General features: G+C 42.9%; 1 protein-coding gene across 2 annotated transcripts; it reads right to left on the bottom strand.

Moving 5' to 3' along the window:
- Nucleotides 1-1,528: 1,528 nt before the first annotated feature.
- adprm (ADP-ribose/CDP-alcohol diphosphatase, manganese-dependent) lies at nucleotides 1,529-21,625 on the bottom strand. Of its 2 annotated transcripts, XM_072242364.1 has the most exons (4): nucleotides 21,541-21,625; nucleotides 16,186-16,832; nucleotides 11,959-12,081; nucleotides 1,529-3,453 (listed from the first exon to the last, which is right to left on the bottom strand). In XM_072242364.1, exons 1-4 carry the CDS (start codon nucleotides 21,561-21,563, stop codon nucleotides 3,158-3,160), a joined length of 1,089 nt encoding a protein of 362 aa, XP_072098465.1. In that variant the 5' UTR covers nucleotides 21,564-21,625; the 3' UTR covers nucleotides 1,529-3,157. The 2 variants fall into 2 exon arrangements, with proteins under 2 accessions (XP_072098465.1, XP_072098468.1); XM_072242367.1 differs by lacking the exon at nucleotides 11,959-12,081.
- Nucleotides 21,626-22,402: the final 777 nt, after the last annotated feature.

Raw genomic sequence — 22,402 nt, 5'->3', positions numbered from 1 at the left:
GCAACGGCTCAGCGAAGGACGTGATCTAAGCTGTCAGGTAGGAAGAACATTCAAGCCTCAGAAGTGCCAGGTAACGACCATCTCTGACAAGGGAGAATCTAATTAACTACCCTGAACTTTCAAAGGCTTTGTCATCATCAGGTTCCCAATCATCCATACTCTGGGAGACACCATTGATTCAATACTCACCTGGACAGCCATTGAATCACTGTGGCTACAAGAGCATAATGAGCACAATCTATTGAGGAGGAGGAGAAGATGGCGGCGCGATGCAGCGCGCAGCAGCCACTCCGGTGAATGATATCTGTTATCTGAGAAGTAGAGGGCCGTGCACAATCCTGATTTGATGGAGACAGGTGTCAGAGCATGGAGGAACACCTGAAGAAACTTCTGAAATGCCTGCTTCGCCGCTGCCGCTACTGTGCAATCCAGAATCTCCAGATGAGAAGGCCCCAAGTTCTTGGCTTTGCTTGTTGCTCAGCGGCCGGGGCGAGGTTGAAGCGCTCGGCAGAGGATGGTGCTTGGGAGGCTGGTTGGAGGCTCGATGTTTTCGGACGGACTCAGAGTCGGCTGTGGTTGGGTGCTTCCAATGCATCGGCAGTTGTCGGCACCTGGAGGTTTATGGCAGGGAGAGTTTCTCTCTTTTGCTGCCTGCTATCGGGAGTCAATCAGAACTTTGAGACTATTTTTTTACTGTGCCCATGGTCTCTTTATCAAATTACGGTATTGCTTTGCACTGCTGTAACTATATGTTATAATTATATGTTCTTGTTAGTGTTAGTTTTTGGTTTGTCCTGTTTTTTTGTGATATCACTCTGGAGGAACATTGTATCATTTCTTAATGCGTGCATTTCTAAATGATAATAAACTAGGACTGAGTGTCCTCATAATCATAATCTAATGGAGGCTGAAAAACCTGCACTTCCTGACACCAACATCTTTTCACCACTCCAGTGTTATGAAATATTCTTCACTTGCCTGGATGAGTTTAGCGCTAACAACTCTCACAAGCAAGGGTGAAGCAAATTGCTTGATTGATGCTCCTATCAACCACACAAAATATCCATCCACACCAGCACTACAACATGTGGCACCCTCAAAACTTACTGCAGATATTCACCCAGGCTACTCCAGCTGCACCTCTCAGACCTGCGTTCTCTATCGCCAAGGAAAGAGGAGCAGGGCAATAGGACATCACCAGCTGCAGGTTTTCCTTCAAGTTATACACCACGTTGACTTGTAATCATATCACAGCCCTTTGTGGTTGCAGGATCCAAATTCTAGATCTCATTACCGAATAGCACTGCAAGATTACCTTCTCCAGAAGGACTGCAGCACGTGAAAAGGCAGCTCACCACCACCAGCTCAAGTGCCATTCAAGATGGGCAATAAATACTGTTCTTACCTTTGACACACAGGTTCAAAATTTAAGAATATCTTCCTTGCTAATTTAGATCTTATTCATGAAAATTCACCAGGTGCTAAAAAAGATATCCACAAACTTTTTTAAAAACAGAACAAATTGCTTTTAATGACTGTTTACTCACATTTCTTTGGTTCTATTTGCTTCAACATTCATATTGAATAATCTGACAGCAGTACCTTCAAAGATAGGCATTTAACTCCTGACTGACCAGCACTGATTAAAATTCTATCCAGCATGCTCCAAATAAAACAGGCTTTAATCTGGAGGTGCAAAGTACTGTTGCAGTAACTCAGGATGTCAAGCAGCACCTGTGGAGGCAGACAGATAGTTGACATTGCATCACCTGAGACCCTGCATCAGCACTCTGCAGCTTCTATAGATTTTCAACCTGCACTTTGTACTTTTGCTCCAGATTCCAAAACTGAGAGTCTCTTCTGTCTCTGACTTCAAAAACAATTCCATTCACAAATAAGATTATCTTAAGAACACAATTTATCTTAACTTTTTTCTTGATGGGCTTTACAATATCACAGAGTAGGACCTACCCAGCCCTTCAACACAGCTCATCGGTGCAAACATAGCCACAGCACCATTTGGGATAGGGTGCATAGGTTTATAAGATATGAACTGGTTTGGAAGGGAAAATCACAACGGAAGATATTTGCATTAATTACCAGAATTCCTTTGTGCAAAGTCAAAGCGAGTGTGGGGTGGCGGGGGGGGGGGGGCGGTATTCAGCGCCAGGGCAAACCTAGACATGTTGGTAAAGAAACCACAAAACTGTTCCAATTAAGTTATACAGATGGGAAACAACAGCAGCATGAGCCAAATGCTGTGTAAAATCGTTAAAAGTGCAAAAGCAGCTACAACACAAGGTACTTCATTATAGTTAACTACATAATCTTACACAAATATTTTGTAAAATCTTGGAAAAGTTTTGAAATTTTGCAATACAATTAATATGATGCGGAGTTGTGTTGCTGTGAACATCATGGCTAGCTTTACCGATACATTTGAATGTTAAATATATACCACCAACAATGTTATCTAAATCAATACATTAAGATAACATTTAACACTCAAATCTAGGGGTTCCTAATCTGGGGTCCATGGGCCACTCGGTTAATGGTAGGGGTCCATGGCATAAAACGGATTTCGAACCCCTACTCTAATCCAAAACCGTCCTCAGAACAATGTAAAACATGCCATGTTACCAGGGTAGTCATGATCAAAGGTACTCTGGCAAATACATATTCCTTCTTTAACATCACAAAAAAAAGATTAGCTGACCTTCATCCTATTGCTAATAAATGGAAATGGTTTCTCTGTTTCCTAAATTACACCATGAAGATTTCATTGACTATAAAACGTTTTAGGAAAGAATTGATATAATAATTCAGTTCAGGAATCCAAAATAACACCCGGAATTCACAGCGAGGCAAATTCAAATTGAATCAAATTCCAGAAATCACGAAAGGTGTAAATGCTCAGGTTTTCCTTATCTTTTATTTAACCCTGTGGAAATTCAAGGGCTGCTTAAAGTTCTCCCTTGGAGAATGTCTTCTATAACTAACGCAGTGCTAGGGTGTTTGAATTTGGTTAAAAATTGCAGCCAATAATTCAAGGCAAATTTGTGCAAATGAATGTCAGATGGACATCCCAGCCAAGTGCTGCAAATACTACATTGTACCACTCAACTGCCAGACTACAAAGCAACACAAATCCATTAATTTATCTTTCTCTGTACCACAAAACTCTCCTTGGAATCCTTCCCCTTCCCTCAAGGATCATTCTATCTTCGTACACATGAACTGTACCAAATGCTTGACTCTCTGGTGATGTTTCAATCATGCCTTCAAGGGTAAGATGGTGAATTCCACAGTTATCCAAGTAGTAGCCGCCATCGTGATCATGTCCTGCTATGAAACATACCACACTGGTGTGTGCCTGGAGCATCGAAAGCATCTCATTAAAATTCCACGCAACACACACTGGATCCGTAGAGCCTGGGTGGATCGGAAGATGACCTGCAGTAAGAAAACAGATTACGGTTATGTGCTCTTTTCATCCTTTCTAATGCATTTTAACAACTGAATTTTTCTATATTTAAAATATGAAAAGTAGAATACCATAATGTCCATTTTTTCAGTACCTTAGTCAAACCAGGCAAAACCATACTGTGAGATGATATTGCATCTATATTATAATGATAAATTGAGATTGGCAGGGCATTGCAAAGTTGATAACTCTTGTACTTTGACACTCTAAGACAGAGTAACATGGATTCAGTACGTTGCCTCCCATCCACACCACGTGAATGTGAATCCTAGTTTAATTTTTAATAAATGATAACCTGACATCAAATAAACCTTACAACAAACCTCATTGCATTCCAATTCGAACTGCTTGCTGCTTGTTTTTTTTTGGGTACCCACTCCTATGTACGACCTCATTGTCACATTTAGAAGTGGATGACTATAAGTTTTGTGATACAGATAAAGATAATGGATTTGAGTTGCTTTGTAGTCTGGTAATTGTGTATACAATATAGTATCTGCAGTTTATAGTGTATGACTGAAACAAGCCTTATCAGCCCAACTCATCCCTGCTGACTAAGATGCCTTTCTGAGTTGGTCCTATTTTCCTGTATTTGGCCAAAATCTCTCAAAACCATTTATATTAATCAACCTATCCAAATATCTTTTAAACATTGTAATTGTATCCACCTCTACCACCTCATCTGGCAACTTGTTCCATATACCCAGCGACCTTTGTATGGAAAATTGACCTCTCAAGTCCCTTTTAAATTTACCCCTTTTCACCTTAAGCCTATGCCCTGTAGTTTTAGATTCCTTTACTATAGGCAGCGAGGTGGAGATACGTCTCTACCAAAGGAGGTGCAAGGCATTCCTTCCCTCCACTGGTCTATAGATCACCCTTGGGCAAGATGTAACACCTGATTAGACCATAAGACATAGGAGCAGAATTAGGCCATTCAGCCCATTGAGTCTGCTCTGCCATTTCATCATGGCTGATCCCAGATCCCATTCAATTCCATACACCTGCCTTCTCACCATATCCCAATGCCCCGACCAATCAGGACCTATCAACTTCCGCTTTGAATATACCTAATGACTTGGCCTCCACTGCTGTCTGTGGCAGAGCATTCTACAGATTCACCACTCTTTGATTTAAAAAATTTCCTCCTTACTTCTGTTCTAGAAGATCGCCCCTCAATTTTTGAGGCTGTGCCCTCTAGTTCCAGATAACCCTACCAGAGGAAACATCCTCTCCATGTCCACCTTATCTAGTCCTTTCAACATTCAGTAGGTTTCAATGAAATCCCCACACATTCTTCTAAATTCCAGTGAGTACAGGCCCAAAACTACCAAAAGCTCCCCATCCCTTCATTCCCACAGTAATCCTCATGAACCTCCTCTGGACTCTCTCCAATGACAATACATCCTTTCTGAGATAAGGGGCCCAAATCTGTTGACAATACTTCAAGTGCAGCTTGACTAGTGTCTTATAAAGCTTCAGCATTATCTCCTTGTTTTTATGTTCTATTCCCCTTGAAATAAATGCCAACATTGCATTTGCCTTCTTTACCACAGACTCAACCCATGAATTAACCTTCTAGGAGTCTTGCACGGGCACTCCTAAGTCCCTCTGCACCTCTGATGTTTGAATTTTCTCCCCACTTAGGTAATAGTCTGCACTATTGTTCCTTTCTCCAAAATGTATTATTATACATCTCCCAAGACTGTATTCCATCTGCCACTTTTTTTGGCCAATCTTCCAATTTGTCCAAGTCCTGCTGGAATCATATAGCTTCCTCAGCAGTACCTACCCCTCCATCTATCTACGTATCATCCACAAACTTTGCCACAATGCCATTAATTCTACTATCTAAGTCACTAACAAATAATGTGAAAAGTAGCGGTCCCAATACTGACCCGTGAGGAACACCACTAGTCACCGGCAGCCAACCAAAAAAGGCTTCCCTTTATTTGGGCCTGTCAGCCATTCCACTATCCATGCCAGTATACTTCCTGTAACACCACAGGATTTCATCTTGTTGAGCAGCCTCATGTGACGCACCTTTATCAAATGCCTTCTGAAAATCTAAGTAAATGACATCCACTGCCTCTCCTTTATCCACCCTGTTTGTTACTTCCTCGAAGAATTCTAACAGATTTGTCAGGCAAGATTTCCCTCAACAGAAACCATGCTGACTTTGACTTATTTTATCATTAGTCTCCAAGTACCCCAAAACCTCGTCCTTAATAACTGACTCCAACACTTTCTCAGCCACTGGGGTTAGGCTAACTGGCCTATAGTTTCCTCTTTTGTCTTCCTTCCTTCTTAAGGAGTGGAGTGACATCTGGAATTTTCCAGTGCTCTGGAACCATGCCAGAATCAAGTGATTCTTGAAAAATCATGATCAATGTATCTGTTACCTCTTCAGTAACCATTCTCAGGACTCTGGGATATACTCCATCTGTTCTGGGTGACTTATCCATCCCACTTTAAGACCTTTCAGTTGCCTTGCATTTTTCCTGTGTAATAGCTCCCTGACACTCACGGACCACTAGCATACCAGTAGTGTCTTCTACAGTAAACACTGAAGCAAAATACTTATTAAGTTCATCTGCCATTTCTATGTCCTCCATTACTGCCCCACCAGCATCATTTTCCAGTGGTTCAATATCAATTGTCACCTCCCTTTTATTCTTTATATAAATGAAAAAACTTATAGTATCCTGCTTTATAATATCAGCTAGTTTGCCCTCATATTTCCTCTTTTCCCTTCTTATAGCTCTTTTAGTTGCCTTTTGTTTGATTTTAAAAGCTTCCCAATCATCCAGCTCACTTTTGCTACATTATGTGCCCTTTCCTTGGCTTTTATGCAGTCCTTACCTTCCCTTGTCAGCCATGGTTGCCTCCCCCTGCCATTTGAAAACAACTTCTTCTGTCGGACATATCTATCCTGCACCTTATAAGCTATTTGCAGAAACCAGCCATCTCTGCTCTGCCAGTATCCTCCTCCAATCCACCTGAACAAGCTCCTCTCTCCTGCCTCCGTATTCCCTTTATTCCACTGCAGTACTGATACATGTGACTTATGCTTCTCCCTCTCAAACCGCAGTATTCAATCATATTATGATCATCACCTCCTAAGGGTTCCTTTACGTTAAGCTGACTAATAAAATCTGGGTTTTAACACAACACCCAATCTCAAAAGCTATCTCGTAGGCATTCAACAAATTCCCTCTTTTGCAATCCAACATCAACCTGATTTTCCCAATCCCCTTGCATATTGAAGTCTCCATCACAATTGTGTCATTACACTTATTACGTGCCTTCTCCAGCTCCCCTTGCAATCTCAAACACAGATTCTGGCTGCTATTTGGAGGCATATATGATTTTACCCTTGCAGTTTCTTAACTCTTTCTAAAGATACAATTCCATCTCCTACCAATAGTCACCACCACGGCCTATGCCTTCCTGCCTGTCTTTTCGATACAAAGTAGATCCTTTGATGTTAAGCTCCTAACTATGGCCTCCTTTCAGCCACGGCTCAGTGATGCTCGCAACATCATACCAACCAATCTCTAATTGCGCCACGAGTTTATCCACCTTATTCCCAATGTTACATGCATTTAAATATAGCACCTTCAGTCCTACATTCTTCGCTTTTCTGAATTTTGCCTCTGTGGTGCAACTTAACACTTTGCTCTGTCTGCAGTTGTACCCAATCACTGGCATGTCCTTCCTTACATTCATGTTACCTGCTGGCTCATCCTCAGCTCTATCATACTGAATCCCATCCCCCTGCCATATTAGCTTAGCCAACCCACCCCCCAATCCCCAATCAGGGTCACGTGAAGCCATGGGCGCAGGTGGTGCTGTGGTCACATAATCACATCCTGGTTATGTGACCACTGATGCCAGGCAAGTACCGATAATGGCTGGGGTCACCCGTCTTATAAAGAGACTATGCATAAGAAGGCAAAAGCAAACTACTTCTGTAGAGTTTGCCAAGAACGATCATGGTCATAGACTGTGATCGCTCACGTCAAACCGCACAGCACGTAATAATAATGATGATGAAGATCCAGGAAAAAGACTGTGACCATCCACCTTTACAACCATAATTTTATAGACCGCTGTAAGGTTACCTCTCAATTGTCTCCATTCTTGGGAAAGCAGTCCCAGCCTAGCTAGTCTCCCTTCATAGCTCAAAATCCACAGTCCCAGCAACATCCTGGTGAATCCTTTCTGAACTCTCTCCAGTTTAATCACATCCTTTCTTTAGTACAGTAACCAGAACTCCACACAATATTCTCGGTATGGTCTCACCAATGTGCTATACAGATATAACATGATGTCCCATCAGTTATACTCAGTGCCTGGTCTGATGAAGCCATGCATGCCAAATGTCTTCTTCACCACTTTGTCTACCAACGTTGCCATGTTTAGGGAGCTATGTACTTGCAGCCCGAGGTCTCTTTGCTCTAGAATAGGGCCCTGGTTAACTTTGAAAGTACATCACTATGCAAGTGTCTGAGTTAAATTCCACAGTCATAGAAAAGTACAGCACAGAAACAAGCCCTTCAGCCCATCTAGTCCATGCTGAACCATTTAAACCGCCTTTTCCCATCGATCTACGCCCTGGCCATATCCTTCCATACCCCTGCCATCCATGCATCTATTCAAACTTCTCTTAAATGTTGAAATTAAGCTCACATGCCCCACTTGCGCTGGCAGCTCTTTCCACACTCTCATGACCCTCTGAATAAAGAAGTTTCCCCTCATGTTCCACTTAAACCTTTTGCCTTCACACCTAACCCAGACCTCTAGTTGTAGTCCCATCCAAAAAGCCTGCTTGCATTTACCCTATCTATACCCCTCATAATTTTGTATACCTCTATCAAATCTCCACTCAGTCTTCTACATTCCAAGGAATAAAGTCCTAACCTATTCAATCTTTCCTTATAACTCAGGTCCTCCAGTCCTGGCAACAACTTGTAAGTTTTGTATGGACTGTTTCAACCGAATTTAGAACTTTCCTGAAGGGTAGCTGACCATACCTGCACACCAAATTAGTCCTCACCAACATTATACAATTTCAGCATAACAACCCATCTCCTGTACTCAATACAATGATTTATGAAGGCCAATGTGCCAAAAGCTTTCTTTACAACCCTACCTACCAGTGACGCCACTTTCAATGAATTATTGACTAGTATTCCCAAATCCCTTTGTTCTACCACAGTGCTCAGTGCTCTACCATTCACTGTATAAGACCTTCCCTGGTTGGTCCTACTGAAGTGCAACACCTCACACTTGTCTATATTAAATTCCATCTGGCACTTTTCAGCCCATTTTTCCAGCTGGTCCAGATCCCTCTGCAAGCTCCAATAGCCTTCCTCACTGTCCACTACACCCTCAATCCTGGTGTAATCTGCAAATTTGCTGATCTAGTTAACCATATTATCATCCAGGTCATTGATACAGATGACAAACTACAATGGATCTGCAGCACTTCACTAGTCACAGGCCTCCAGTCAGAGAGGCAACCATCTGCCCACTTCCCAGCTGAATTTGATTCTGTTGTTATTTCCACTGTCCACCATACCACCAATTTTGCCGTCATCCACAAACTTCCTAATCGTGCCATCTACTGTACATTCTCATCCAAATCACTGATATATATGACAAACAGCAGGGGACCCAGCACTAATCCTTGCAGCACACCATTGGTTACAGACCTACTATCTAAAAATACTTGATATTTTGTACGTTCTGCATTAATGAAGAACGTCTGCATTAATGAAGAACGTCTGTTTTGTAGTCACAGATGAGAAATATATACAACTAAATTAATCAATGGTATCTGTATTGGTGAAAGAAAAAAAACTACTTGGACTCCTCCCGTTTCCAAAATCCAATCCTAGAACTCTGGGCCTCATTGAGTACTCATGTGCTTTTTATAAAATGTGATTGGGGGGAGGGGGGGGTTCCCACTTCTTTAAGGAAGTGAATTTGATTAGAATATAGAACAATACAGCACAGGAACAGATCAAACACAGCCATGAAATTGTGCTGAATTAAATAAACTACTGGTTGAATACTCCTTATCCCAAATGCTTGGGGATAGAAATGTTTCAGATTTTGGAATATATAATGAGTTAGCTTGGGATCACTATCTTTTCTGACTCTGAATTTGTACTACCAGTAAGCCATCTTTGTCTTATGCTTGTTCATCACAATTAGGTACTTAACAGTAAAAATGACCAGATACCAATAATAAAATGAAAATATTAATGTCTGCAGGGTAACAAAAGCAACGCAGCAGCATCGGGAGAATACCTGAATCAGCTATTTAACAGTAACAAACAATGACAGGCTTTCAGTCTCCACCTCTGATGTGGTGTTTTGATTAAGAGGTTACAGTATATACACAGTATTTGTAGTTCACTTTTTTTAGGTTTTATGAAAGGTATAAAGGCAATCAGAATCGTAGACTTGTTCTGGTATTAGATTTTCATCAGCGACGATTTTCGCAATCTTATCAATGAGTTTCTGTGTTGCTTCATGAGCTTTATCTTTAAAATAATTTTAATCTTTAAATATTAATACAGTTCCTTTTCGTAAATTTCTGCAACCAGTCTGCTAGGTATCCACAATTACCTTCAAGGTTCAGTTCATTATGATAGATCTTTGCTCATTTCCTGATTAGCGTACCGTCACGCGACGTATGTTCGTTCCATCGCTGATGAATCCATTCTTTCAATACACGATCAAGTTCTTTATTTTTTGCTTTATGCAGTGCTTTTCTATTGTTCATTATATATCTGAGCTCACTTCTCAGATTACCTGTGCATTGACTAGGAACCTTCCCAGCGTCTTCTGGAATTTTCCATTTGTGACATCATATCAGCGTTCAAAAAAATTCTTGAGGATTTCGGAGGGTTTCAGATTTTGGAATTTCACATAAGGGGTATTGATTCTAGAATTAATTGCCTACTGAAACAAATCCCTTCTGCCTACATACTGCCCACGTCAATCCATTCTCCGCCCATTCCTGTACCTACCTAACAGCCTCTTAAATGCCTTATTATATTTGCTGCCACCACCACCCCCGGCAGTACACTTCAGACACCCACAACTCTGTAAAAAAAAAACCAAAAAATCTGGCCTCACACATCTCTTTTGAATTTAACCCCTTTTATCTTGCAGAACAAAGGACCCTTCGGAAAATTCAGGCAATTCTGGGCAATGTTTCTCACATCCTGCATGCTACCTTGCTGAACAGAAGAGCACTCTCAGTAATAGACAGACAACTGTGCTACTCCAGAGAGCACTATATGAGGTCATTCTTACCCTCAGCCATCAGGCTCTATAACAAGTCAACCAACAGCCAGGGAAGTGATCTTGCAGTCTTGGACTTGTAAATCTTGTACATCTCATTTTTAAAGTAACTTATTCTTTCTTACTTTTCTTCTAATACGTGTATATCTGTGCAATTGTAATGCTACTGTAACACAGTAATTTCCTTTGGGAACAATAAAGTATCTATCTTAAATGCATGCCCTCTAGTGTTAGACATTTTGACAGGCTGTCCGTCTATGCCTCTCATAATCTATTAAATTTGTATCGGGTCTCTACTGCTCCAGAGAAAACAACCCAAGTTTGTCTAACCTCTCCTCATACACATGCCCTCTAATTCAGACAACATCTTTGTAAACCTCTTCTACACCTTCTCCAAAGAAAAAGTACCACAACAACAAAAATAAATCATCAAACTAACTCTAACCCTACCAATTCCCTTAATATATGTCCCTTGGTTGGTGATCTTTCTGCTAAAGGTAACAAGACTTCCCTGTTCACTTTATCTCTGCTTCTCATATTTATGCATATCAATTCTGCTCTGCCATCTTTATTCCAAATAAATAAATCCAATCTTCCAAATCTCTACTCAGAACTAATTCTCTCACCCTGGCAATACCCTCATGAATCTTCTTTGCACTCCTGTGTTACTGTGTTGCCTACCGAATATTGAAAGGCCTAGTTAAAGTGGACGTGGAGTAAATGTTCTCAACAGATCAGAGGATACAGCTCCAGAACAGAAGGGCAGCCCTCTAGAACAGAGATGAGGTGGAATTTCTTCAGCCAAATCTGTGGAATTCATTACCACAGATGGTTCTGGAGGCCAAGTCATTGGGTATATTTAAAGTGGAAGTTCAGAAGTTCTTAATTAGTAAATGTGTCAAAGGTTATGGGGAGAAAGCAGGAAAAGGGGTTGAGGGGGAAAATACATCAGCCATGATTGAATGATGAAGCAGATTCGATGGGCTGAACAGCCTAACTCTGCTCTTATGTCTTATGGTTGCCACATTCTTCTGATGTGTGGCAGCTACTCCAATCATGGCCTAACTCGTGTTTTACCCTTTTCTAACATGGATCTCTACACACTTTTTTTTGAGGAGGAGTCAACCAGAACAGATTACATTTCACTTACTTACCAACGACTGTTACCTTTTCCTGGTTGTGATCGGAGAAATCTAAAACAGCATTTAGCCATTCTAGCTGCTCTTGACTGAAACCTCCATTAAATCCCAAAAAGCGAATATTCAATCCAGCAAGGCCTGTCGATTAAGAGGAATTATTATATAGCTTGGTATACTATAGCTATGCTGAAAGGCATCTATACATACATAGAACATAGAGCAGTACAGCACTAGAATAGACCATTCAGCAATATTGCGCCAAACCAATTAAATTCATAATCAGATGGTCAACCAAACTAATTTCTTCTGCCTAGACAATGTCCACATCCTTCCATTTTCCTTGCATTCATGTTCCTATCTAAACCAGTCTTAAAAGTCCCCAATGTACCTGCCTTTACTACCACCTCAGGCAGTGCATTCTAGGCACCCACCACTCTCTGTGTGTAAAAAACTTGCCCCTCACATCTCCTTTGAATTTATTCCCTCTCACTTTAAATGTATGCCCTCTGATATTAGGCATTTCAACTCTGGGAAAAAAAAATAATGCTTGCCTAGTCATAATACGTCTCTCATAATGTTATAAACCTCTATCGATCTCCCCCTCACCCTCCACTACTCCAGAGAAAACAACCGAAGTTTGTCCAACCTCTAATCCAGACAGCATCCTTCTGCACTCTCTCCGAAGCCTCAACACCCTTTCCATAATGGGGTGACCAGAACTGCATGCAATATTCCAGATGCAGCCTAACTGGAGTTTTATAAAGCTGCAATATAACTTCCTGACTTTTCATCTCTATGTCTCGGCTAATGAAGGCACGCATGCCATAAGCCTTCTGAACCACCTTATCAATCTGCGTAGCTGCTTTCAGAGAGCAATGAACTTGGACTCCAAGATCCATCTGCTCATCAACACTGTTAAGGCACTTGCCCTTAACAGCATACTGTCTCTTTACATTTGACTACCAAGATGCAACATTTCATATTTGGCGGGTTAAACTCCATCTCCCATTTCTCCACCCATTTCTGTAACTGATCTATATCCCGCTGTACTCTTTGTCAGTCTTCTACACTATCAACGCCAACAATCTTTGTATCACCTGCAGATTAGAAATATCCTTAAATTTGTAACAATCTTTATTTCCATATCTGCAGTTGCCATATTGTACTTTCCAAAGCTAATTGAATTTTTACAGAAAATACGTCCAGCACCAGGTCCAAAGGAATGAATTTTTCACAAAGTATAGTCACGGAGAATGCACAAATGATGGTTATTCTCTAAAAGCAAATTCATGTCACAGACCAATTAATATTGCTTTGGCGATATTGTTCTGGTTGTACCGTGCAGATTCATGCAGGAGAGGCAGAACGAATTGATGATGGCGCTAAATGGCGACTCTTCTGCTTGCATCTTTGGAAGCAGCTTTATTTCTATCTTTGATATCTCTTTTCTCCCCCCTTTTCAAGGTTCTTATGAAGACCCTGACCTGGAGTTACATTCTAACTTCGGTTCTTTGCGGGAATTGGGCAGGCTCTCAGGGCCTCACGACCGGCCGTGTGATGTCCCAAGGACACAGTCTGGAAGACTAGCCCACCCTCAGGGTGCTGGATTTTCGTGGCTCTGGAGACGGGCTGATTCTAGGCCGGTGCCCCTGAATGAGATGTCACGGGAGGACACGGAACACTGGGGGCAGCGGGTCAGCAGCCGTGGGCTGTGTGTCCAGTGACCAGTGCCTTTTTGGGGCCGACTCTCGCGCAGAGCTCGGAAAAAGCGACACAACATAAATCAGCCAGTTGTTTGTAATGTCTGCCCTCTCGCTGTGAAATAGCGACACCTCTTTTTCCCTTATTAGGGAGAGAGACAGAGCCTGTGGTATGTCGAATACCGGGTGAACAAGTAGTCTTTGGCATACTGCAAGTCTGTGTCTTCACTGATGCTTTGCTGCACACTTTTGTGCTTGGTGGGGGGAGCGCTGATGCTCTTTTGCTGGTGGGAGGGGTCGTTGCCTTGCTGCTGCTTATGTGTGGGAAGGGGGAGCTGGGGGGCGCTTTGGGGTTCTAATGTTTAACTGTTATTCATTCTTTGGGGCACTCCTCTGTTTTCATAGATGTTTGCAAAGACAAAGAATTTCAGTATGTATATTGTATACATTTCTCTGACTAAATGTGCCTATTGAATTAATTTCTGGGTCTAGAAATAAATTCTTAAATAATCCTTACATAACTTGTGATTTATGGTAGTAATGGAATTTTTCAATGAGCTCTTAGGTAATTATGATAGTGGAAAACTTTGTAAAATTATATTTCTCACTGACTTTCCTAAGCATTTTATTACCAGCCACGTACAACTGTAATAATCAGGAAAATGACAGAGCCATAACAAAACCAAATACAAGCCAGCGATGCAAACACATGGATAAATAAATATTTTCTAGCATTTTACATTTCATAATGAAACAGAAATGCAAAATAAAGGAGGTGACTACAAATATGGAAATTGGGAAAATTGATAGGTAAAATAAAGACATCACCCAGACAATCATGAAATACTGCCCTGAAATTACTCTCTTATTTAAATGCAGTTAGTCTGTAAAGCATCAGCTTATCCTATATCAGACAATATTTGCCTCTGCACCTCTACAGACTTCCATTATCTGCAAGTTTAGTAGCATTTCAAAGTTCAACATAAATGTTATTATCAAAATACCTACAGCTTACCATATACAACCCAGAGATTCATTTTCTTGTGGGCATACTCAGCAAATCTATAGAATAGTAACTATAACAGGATCAATGAAAGATCAACCAGAGTGCAGAAGACAACACATTGTGCAAATAGAAATATAAATAAAAAGCAATAAAAATGAGAACATGAGATAAAGAGTCCTTAAACTGAGATCGTTGCTTGTGGGAACAACTCGAGGGATGGCCAAGTGAGTGCAGTTATCCCCTTTTGATCAAGAGCTTGATAGATGAGGGGTAATAACTGTTCTTGAACCTGGTGGAGTGAGTCCTGAAGATAACCTCGTCAAGATTATCTGTTTTTTCCCTCTAATCTCTGGGAATAATCTTTAATCAGAATCAGGTTTATTATCACTGATGTATATTATAAAAATTATTTTGTGGAAACGGTAGTCAAGACAAAAATTACTATATGTTAGTATTAAAAATAAATGAATAATTAATTAGTGCACAAGAGGAATAATGAGATAGTGTTCACGAACCATTCAGAAATCTACCGGCAGAGTGGAAGAAGCTGTTCCGAAAATGTTGAAGTGTGGATGTTCGGGCTCCTGTGTCTGCACCGTGATGGTACTAATGAGAGACCGACATGTTCTCTGGATAGTGAGGGTCCTTAATGATGGATGCTGCCTTCTTGAGGCAGTCTTTTGCAATGTCCTTGATGGTAGCTTTCAGTACTAGGGGGTAACAATTTGCATATTGGGAGTGGGAAACTGGTAGTTAACTGTCTTATTCCAGTGTTAGATTGAACAAGGGCACCTCCCATACTGTTGCAAATACAGGCTGAGATATCATGTGATGTTGAAGGAAAGCAAAGATAAATAGATCAGACTATGCAAATATTGGGTGCAGGGTGGAGATAAATCTCCACCAGGGTGGGTGTAAGGCACCCCTTCCCTCTGCCAGCCTGCAGATCACCCTTGGGCAAGGTGTAGCACCTGCATACCCCCCACCCATCCCCGATCAGGTTCACACGAAGCCATGGGGGCAGGAGGTGCATGGTTGTATGAGCAGCTGGTGCATATCACAAGTCCTGGTTACGTGACCAGTCAGACAATTTTGGAAGAGTATTGATAATGGCTGGGGTCACCAGACACTGCTCAGGAGGAGGCAGTGGCAAACCACATCTGCAGAAAAATTTGCCAAGAACAGTCATGGTCACGGAAAGAGAAAAGACTAAGTACAATAGATGGAAGACCATTATCCCTTTCGTCATACGACGCAGCACATAACAATGGTGATGATGAAGCAAATATTCTGTAACCTGGATGCAACTTATGTTCGCACATTTTGCTTTCATTATGTACCTTAATTTTAAATTGTTGTCTGCAAACCAATCTCAGCGTAAATATGTTCACCTTCTGCTACTGCCATGCAGCGGCATCAAGAGAGGCATGATTCATGTGCTATTCCAATTTAAAATGTGACCAAGAAACATGTGAAACAGGAAAAATAGACAGGGAGCAGACAATATAAAACAAAAGGTACACAATAATGGCTTACCATCTGGGCTATTGGGGTCTTCATTTTTGTTGTGTGATTTCAGGATCTGTACGGATTTATTGTGTTTCTTACTGCTCTTTCTCCTCCCAAGAATGCTGAGATCATATGCGTCAGTTATTATGAACCGAAACTTCGGAAAGGGACTAAAATGATAGCCATAAAATGCCTCAGGATCATCAGGGTTAATGTCATTCTTAATACTAATACTAGGCACGTTACTCGATACTACGTCACCTTCCAGGTGCTTGCTATTGAGAACTGATTTCAGTAATTGCTTCCTGTCAAAGTTGTAAAATTCATGGTTTCCCCAGATATGATGCACTGGAGACGGGCAATTTGTAAACTCATTTATTACTGTCTGAAGTGCTTCTTCTGAGGCCTTTATCTGTGAATTGCATCCATCAATTATATCACCAAGCTGCAGAATAAACTTGGGAGCAACAGGCTCTTCATTCCATTCTTTGACAGCATTGCGCAACAAACGGAGGCTGTTTCTATAGTAACGTTCTCTTGTCCTTACATAGTTTAGGCCATCCTGTACGTCGGCATATTGAATATCGGCTATGACTCCAAAAGTGAAGTACAGATTATTTTCAGCTGCTTCTGTCTCCATTATCTTTAGTACTTCACTTCCACACGTCCACCACCTAAAAAAAACATACAGTGCAAATAGTGATTTGGATTGAACATCAATGAAGGTATCAACTCTCGTGTAAGGTCACAGCAGTCTGGATTACATGGATTTCTGTTCATTATGTGATCCTTTCAAGACCTTTGTGATATATTAGGCAGAACCAAAACACTGCTCTGAGAAATTGTAAAAATGCAGCCACTGTTGCCTTGGGGAAGAAATGTCAAATTTGTTACGGCAATTTTTTTTAAAAAAGTGTACTTATACAAATTTTGGATTCTGGTTAATAGGGACCAGTATGTTTTGGCCCAATTAAGTGGCTGCCCCAAACAGCAAAAGTTTCATGGAAAGAGTTGAAAAGGTATAAGGTACCGTTTAACAGAGTAATAAATTGTATATTTAAATGAAATACAGAATAAATTATTGCATGGTATCTTCATTTTAAAGTTGTCTCTGCAAACCAATCACAACATTATGTTCACCTTCCACTACTGCCATGCAGTTTCATATGCTATTCCAATTTAAATATGACGAACTATTTAAAATTAGAATAAATATTGACTGTTTATCTTTTCCATAGATGCTGCTTGGCCTGCTGAGTTCTCCAGCATTTTGAGTATGCTATTTCTAAACTCTTCACTCTAGCCACAGTGTCGTATTTAATAGCCACACGACATGCACAAAAGTGATACGTTACATTTTCCTGTCCCAAAGAAATGAAGCGGATCCCAGCTATTTCCTCGATTTGCTTTTGCTCTTTAAGAGTTGTCCTGTTATATAGGTGAGTGATAGAACCTCAGGGGAAAAGTAAAATGGGTTAGGGTAGGAGTGGCACTACTGAGTGGTCCCGATTCTGTGTTGTATGATTATGATTTATCTTAACATTAGCCATTGTATGAATCAACAGTCACAACACGCTGGAGGAACTCAGCAGGTCGGGCAGCATCTGTGGAAACGATCAGTCAACGTTTCGGGCCAGAACCCTCCGTCAGGACTGAAGAGGGAGGGGGCAGAGGCCCTATAAAGAAGGTGGGGGGAGGGTGGGAAGGAGAAGGCTGGTAGGTTCCAGGTGAAAAACCAGTAAGGGGAAAGATAAAGAGGTGGGGGAGGGGAAGCAGGGAGACGATAGGCAGGAAAGGTGAGGAAGGAATAGGGGAAAACACAATGGGTAGTAGAAGGAGGCAGAACCATGAGGGAGGTGATAGGCAGCTGGGGGAGGGGGAAGAGTGAAATAAGGATAGGGGAGGGGAGGGGGAGGGAATTACCGGAAGTTGGAGAATTCTATGTTCATACCAAGGGGCTGGAGACTACCTAGACGGTATATGAGGTGTTGCTCCTCCAACCTGAGCTTAGCCTCATCATGGCAGTAGAGGAGGCCATGTATGGACATATCTGAATGGGAATGGGAAGCAGAGTTGAGGTGGGTGGCTACCGGGAGATCCTGTCTGTTGTGGCGGACGGAGCGGAAGTGCTCGACGAAGTGGTCCCCCAATCTGCGTCGGGTTTCACCGATGTAGAGGAGGCTGCACCGGGTGAACTGGATGCAATAGATGACCCCAATAGACTCACAAGTGAAGTCAAAAATGCAAACACAAGGAATTCCGCAGATGCTGGAAATTCAAGCAACACACATCAAAGTTGCTGCTGAATGCAGCAGGCCAGGCAGCATCTCTAGGAGCAAGTACATTCGACTAGGCGGGGGGGGGCGGGGTGCTGTTGTAGTCTGGCATACTGACCTCTACCTTGCCGAGGCATAGTGACAACTTGCGGATCCCTCCTACTGTTTACCCCTCGATCGTAACCCCACTAAGGAGCATCAGGCCATTGTCTCCCACACCATCACTCAGGGGACTTTATCCGCTCAGGGGATCTCCCATCCACTGCTACCAACCTTATAGTTCCCACACCTCGCAGTTCCTGTTTCTACCTCCTACCCAAGATCCACAAACCTGCCTGTTCTGGCAGACCTATTGTCTCAGCTTGCTCCTGCCCCACCGAACTCGTTTCTGCATACCTCGACACGGTTTTATCCCCCCTTGTTCAATCCCTTCCTACCTATGTTCGTGACACTTCTCACGCTCTTAAACTTTTCGATGATTTTAACTTCCCTGGCCCCCACCACTTTATTTTCACCATGGATGTCCAGTTCCTATATACTTCCATCCCCATCAGGAAGGTCTCAAAGCTCTACGCTTATTTTTGGATTCCAGATCTAATCAGTTCCCCTCTACCAGCACTTGTCCCGTCTAGCGGAATTAGTCCTTACTCTTAATAATTTCTCCTTTGGCTCCTCCCATTTCCTCCAAACTAAAGGTGTAGCTATGGGCACCCGTATGGGTCCGTATGGCCTGCCTTTTTGTTGGCTTTGTGGAACAATCTATATTCCAAACCTATTCTGGTATCCGTCCCCCACTTTTCCTTCGCTACATCGATGACTGCATTGGCGCTGCTTCCTGCACGTGTGCTGAGCTCGTTGACTTTATTAACTTTGCCTCCAACTTTCACCCTGCCCTCAAGTTTACCTGGTCCATTTCTGACACCTCCCTCCCCTTTCTAGATCTTTCTGTCTCTATTTCTGGAGACAGCTTATCTACTGATATCTACTATAAGCCTACTGACTCTCACAGCTATCTGGACTATTCTTCTTCTCACCCTGTCTCTTGCAAAAATGCCATCCCCTTCTCGCAATTCCTCTGTCTCCGCCGCATCTGCTCTCAGGGTGAGGCTTTTCATTCCAGGACAAGGGAGAGGTCCTCCTTTTTTTAAAGAAAGGGGCTTCCCTTCCTCCACCATCAGCTCTGCTCTCAAACGCACCTCCCCCATTTCATGCACATCTGCTCTCACTCCATCCTCCCGCCACCCCACTAGGAATAGGGTTCCCCTGGTCCTCACCTACCACCCCACCAGCCTCCAGGCCCAACATATTATTCTCCGTAACTTCCGCCACCTCCAACGGGATCCCACAACTAAGCACATCTTTCCCTCCCCCCCTCTGCTTTCTGCAGGGATCGTTCCCTATGTGGCTCCCTTGTCCATTCGTTCCCCCCCCATCCCTCCCCACTGATCTCCCTCCTGGCACTTATCCTTGTAAGTGGAACAAATGCTACACATGCCCTTACACTTCCTCCCTGACCACCATTCAGGGCCCCAGTCAGTCCTTCCAGGTGAGGCGACACTTCATCTGTGAGCCGGCTGGGGTGATATACTACATCCGGTGCTCCCCATGTGGCCTTCTATATATTGGCGAGACCCGACGCAGACTGGGAGATCGTTTTGCTGAACACCTACACTCTGTCCGCCAGAGAAAGCAGGATCTCCCAGTGGCCACACATTTTAATTCCACATCCCATTCCCATTCTGACATGTCTATCCATAGCCTCCTCTACTGTAAAGATGAAGCCACACTCAGGTTGGAGGAACAACACCTTATATTTCGTCTGGGTAGCCTCCAACCTGATGGCATGAACATCGACTTCTCTAACTTCCGCTAATGCCCCACCTCCCCCTCATACCCCATCCGTTATTTATTTTTATACACACATTCTTTCTCTCACTCTCCTTTTTCTCCCTCTGTCCCTCTGACTATACCCCTTGCCCATCCTCTGGGTTTTTCCCCCCTCCCCCTTTTCCTTCTCTCTGGGCCTCCTGCCCCATGATCCTCTCATATCCTTTTTGCCAATCACCTGTCCAGCTCTTGGCTCCATCCCTCCCCCTCCTGTCTTCTCCTATCATTTTGGATCTCCCCCTCCCACTTTCAAATCCCTTACTAGCTCTTCCTTCAGTTAGTCTTGACGAAGGGTCTCGGCCTGAAACGTCGACTGTACCTCTTCCTAGAGATGCTGCCTGGCCTGCTGCGTTCACCAGCAACTTTGTTGTGTGTCACAAGTGAAGTGTTGCCTCATCTGGAAGGACTGTTTGGGGCCGTGAATGGTGGCAAGAGAGGAGATGTAGGGACAGGTGTAGCATTTACGCTTACAGGGATAAGAGCCGGGTGGGAAATCTGTGGGGAGGGCCGTGTGGATCAGGGAGTCGCAGAGAGAACGATCCCTGCGGAAAGCGGACAGGGGTGGAGAGGAAAAGATGTGTTTCGTGGTGTGGTGGTAGGTGAGGACCAGAGGAACTCTGTCCCTGTTGTGGTGGCGGGAGGAATGGCCGAAGTACGGGAAATGGAGGAGATGCGGGTGAGGGCATCATTGATGACGGCAGAAGGGAAACCACGATCCTTAAAGAAAGAGGACATTTAAGATGTCCTGGAACGGAAAGCCTCATCCTGGGAGCACCTTCCTTCTTTATAGGGCCTCTGCCCCATCCCTCCTCAGTCCTGAGGAAGGGTTCCGGCCCGAAACGTTGACTGATCATTTCCACGGATGCTGCCCGACCTGCTGAGTTCCTCCAGCGTGTTGTGGGTGTTGCTTTGACCCCAACATCTGCAGAGTATTTTGTGTTCATGAAACAACAGTCATTGTGTAACAATTTACTCAGTAAATAGGTGCTAGCATCTGAAGCCAGCAAGCAGTGCAGCTTTTGCAGACAGTTCCACCCATTCCACCCACTCTCAGCCTTGTGGTCCCCGGGCTGGTGGGAAATAGGGTTACCCAGTCATCCCCACTCTGGCTGGGGAAGGAGGGGAGACAGCAGCCCCCTCTCTGCCGCAGACAGCATGTCTGAGGCCTAACTCCATGGTCACCTGATACAGCAGGATAAAGCCGACCCGCTTCACTCACCTGGAGCTCGCCCGAGACACCATTCGCCTCCCAGTCAGAGTCACTTCCGGCACCAGTCTACGTAACGTGTGACGTCAGTATCTGCCGTATCTCTCTGAGTCCAACTGGAGCCCGCTCCTTACTTCCGGGTGTAGATGGGGGGGGGGGGGGGGTTCCTGCGAATAACATTGTGTTTTCCTTTGCCTGTTTCTACGTGCATTTCTGTGAATTAAGATTCACTGTTTTTTTTGCCTATGGTAATTTTTGCGTTCAATTATTGATTGAACGCCACTTCTGGGAATGCATGACTAATGATTATCTCATATGATAGACGGCAACGAGTAATTGTTTCTGGTTATAAATACAAGGGATTCTGGAGATGCTGGAAATCTTAGGCAACTCACACAAGATGGTGATTGGAGGATCCCGGCCCAAAACGTTGATTGTTTATTCCCCTCCATAGATACTTCCTGATTTCCTGTATGAATTGTTTCTGGTTTGTGTTTTTTGTTTAACTGGGAATTGATAATAACGGCTTCTGGTGGTGTCTGGTTCCTGCAGTTATGTCTGGGACGTTAACTGACTATACCCAGAACGAAAATATTTTATGGCTATTCGTGGTGAAAGGAGAAAACTAGAAATTATTTCTGAGAATAGTGAGTTAATAATAGCAACATTTATGAATGGTAAGATGATGAATAATCTCATAATTACTTGGTTAATAGGTGGATTGGTGGAAGCTTTTTTTCGGCGTGTTAGTTTGTTAATGGTATCCCATGAATTAATTGGTAGGTTACGGTCATTTCTGGACATACTGTAGCTATTTTGGGGATTAGTTGGCTCTTATTCCTAGCCTGTTTGGGTATAATGGAACTTTGATATG

This window comes from Mobula birostris, chromosome 24 (genome assembly GCF_030028105.1).
Source record: "Mobula birostris isolate sMobBir1 chromosome 24, sMobBir1.hap1, whole genome shotgun sequence".
Classification (NCBI taxonomy): Eukaryota; Metazoa; Chordata; class Chondrichthyes; order Myliobatiformes; family Myliobatidae; genus Mobula; species Mobula birostris.
This window is presented reverse-complemented; position numbering and strand designations above follow the sequence as displayed.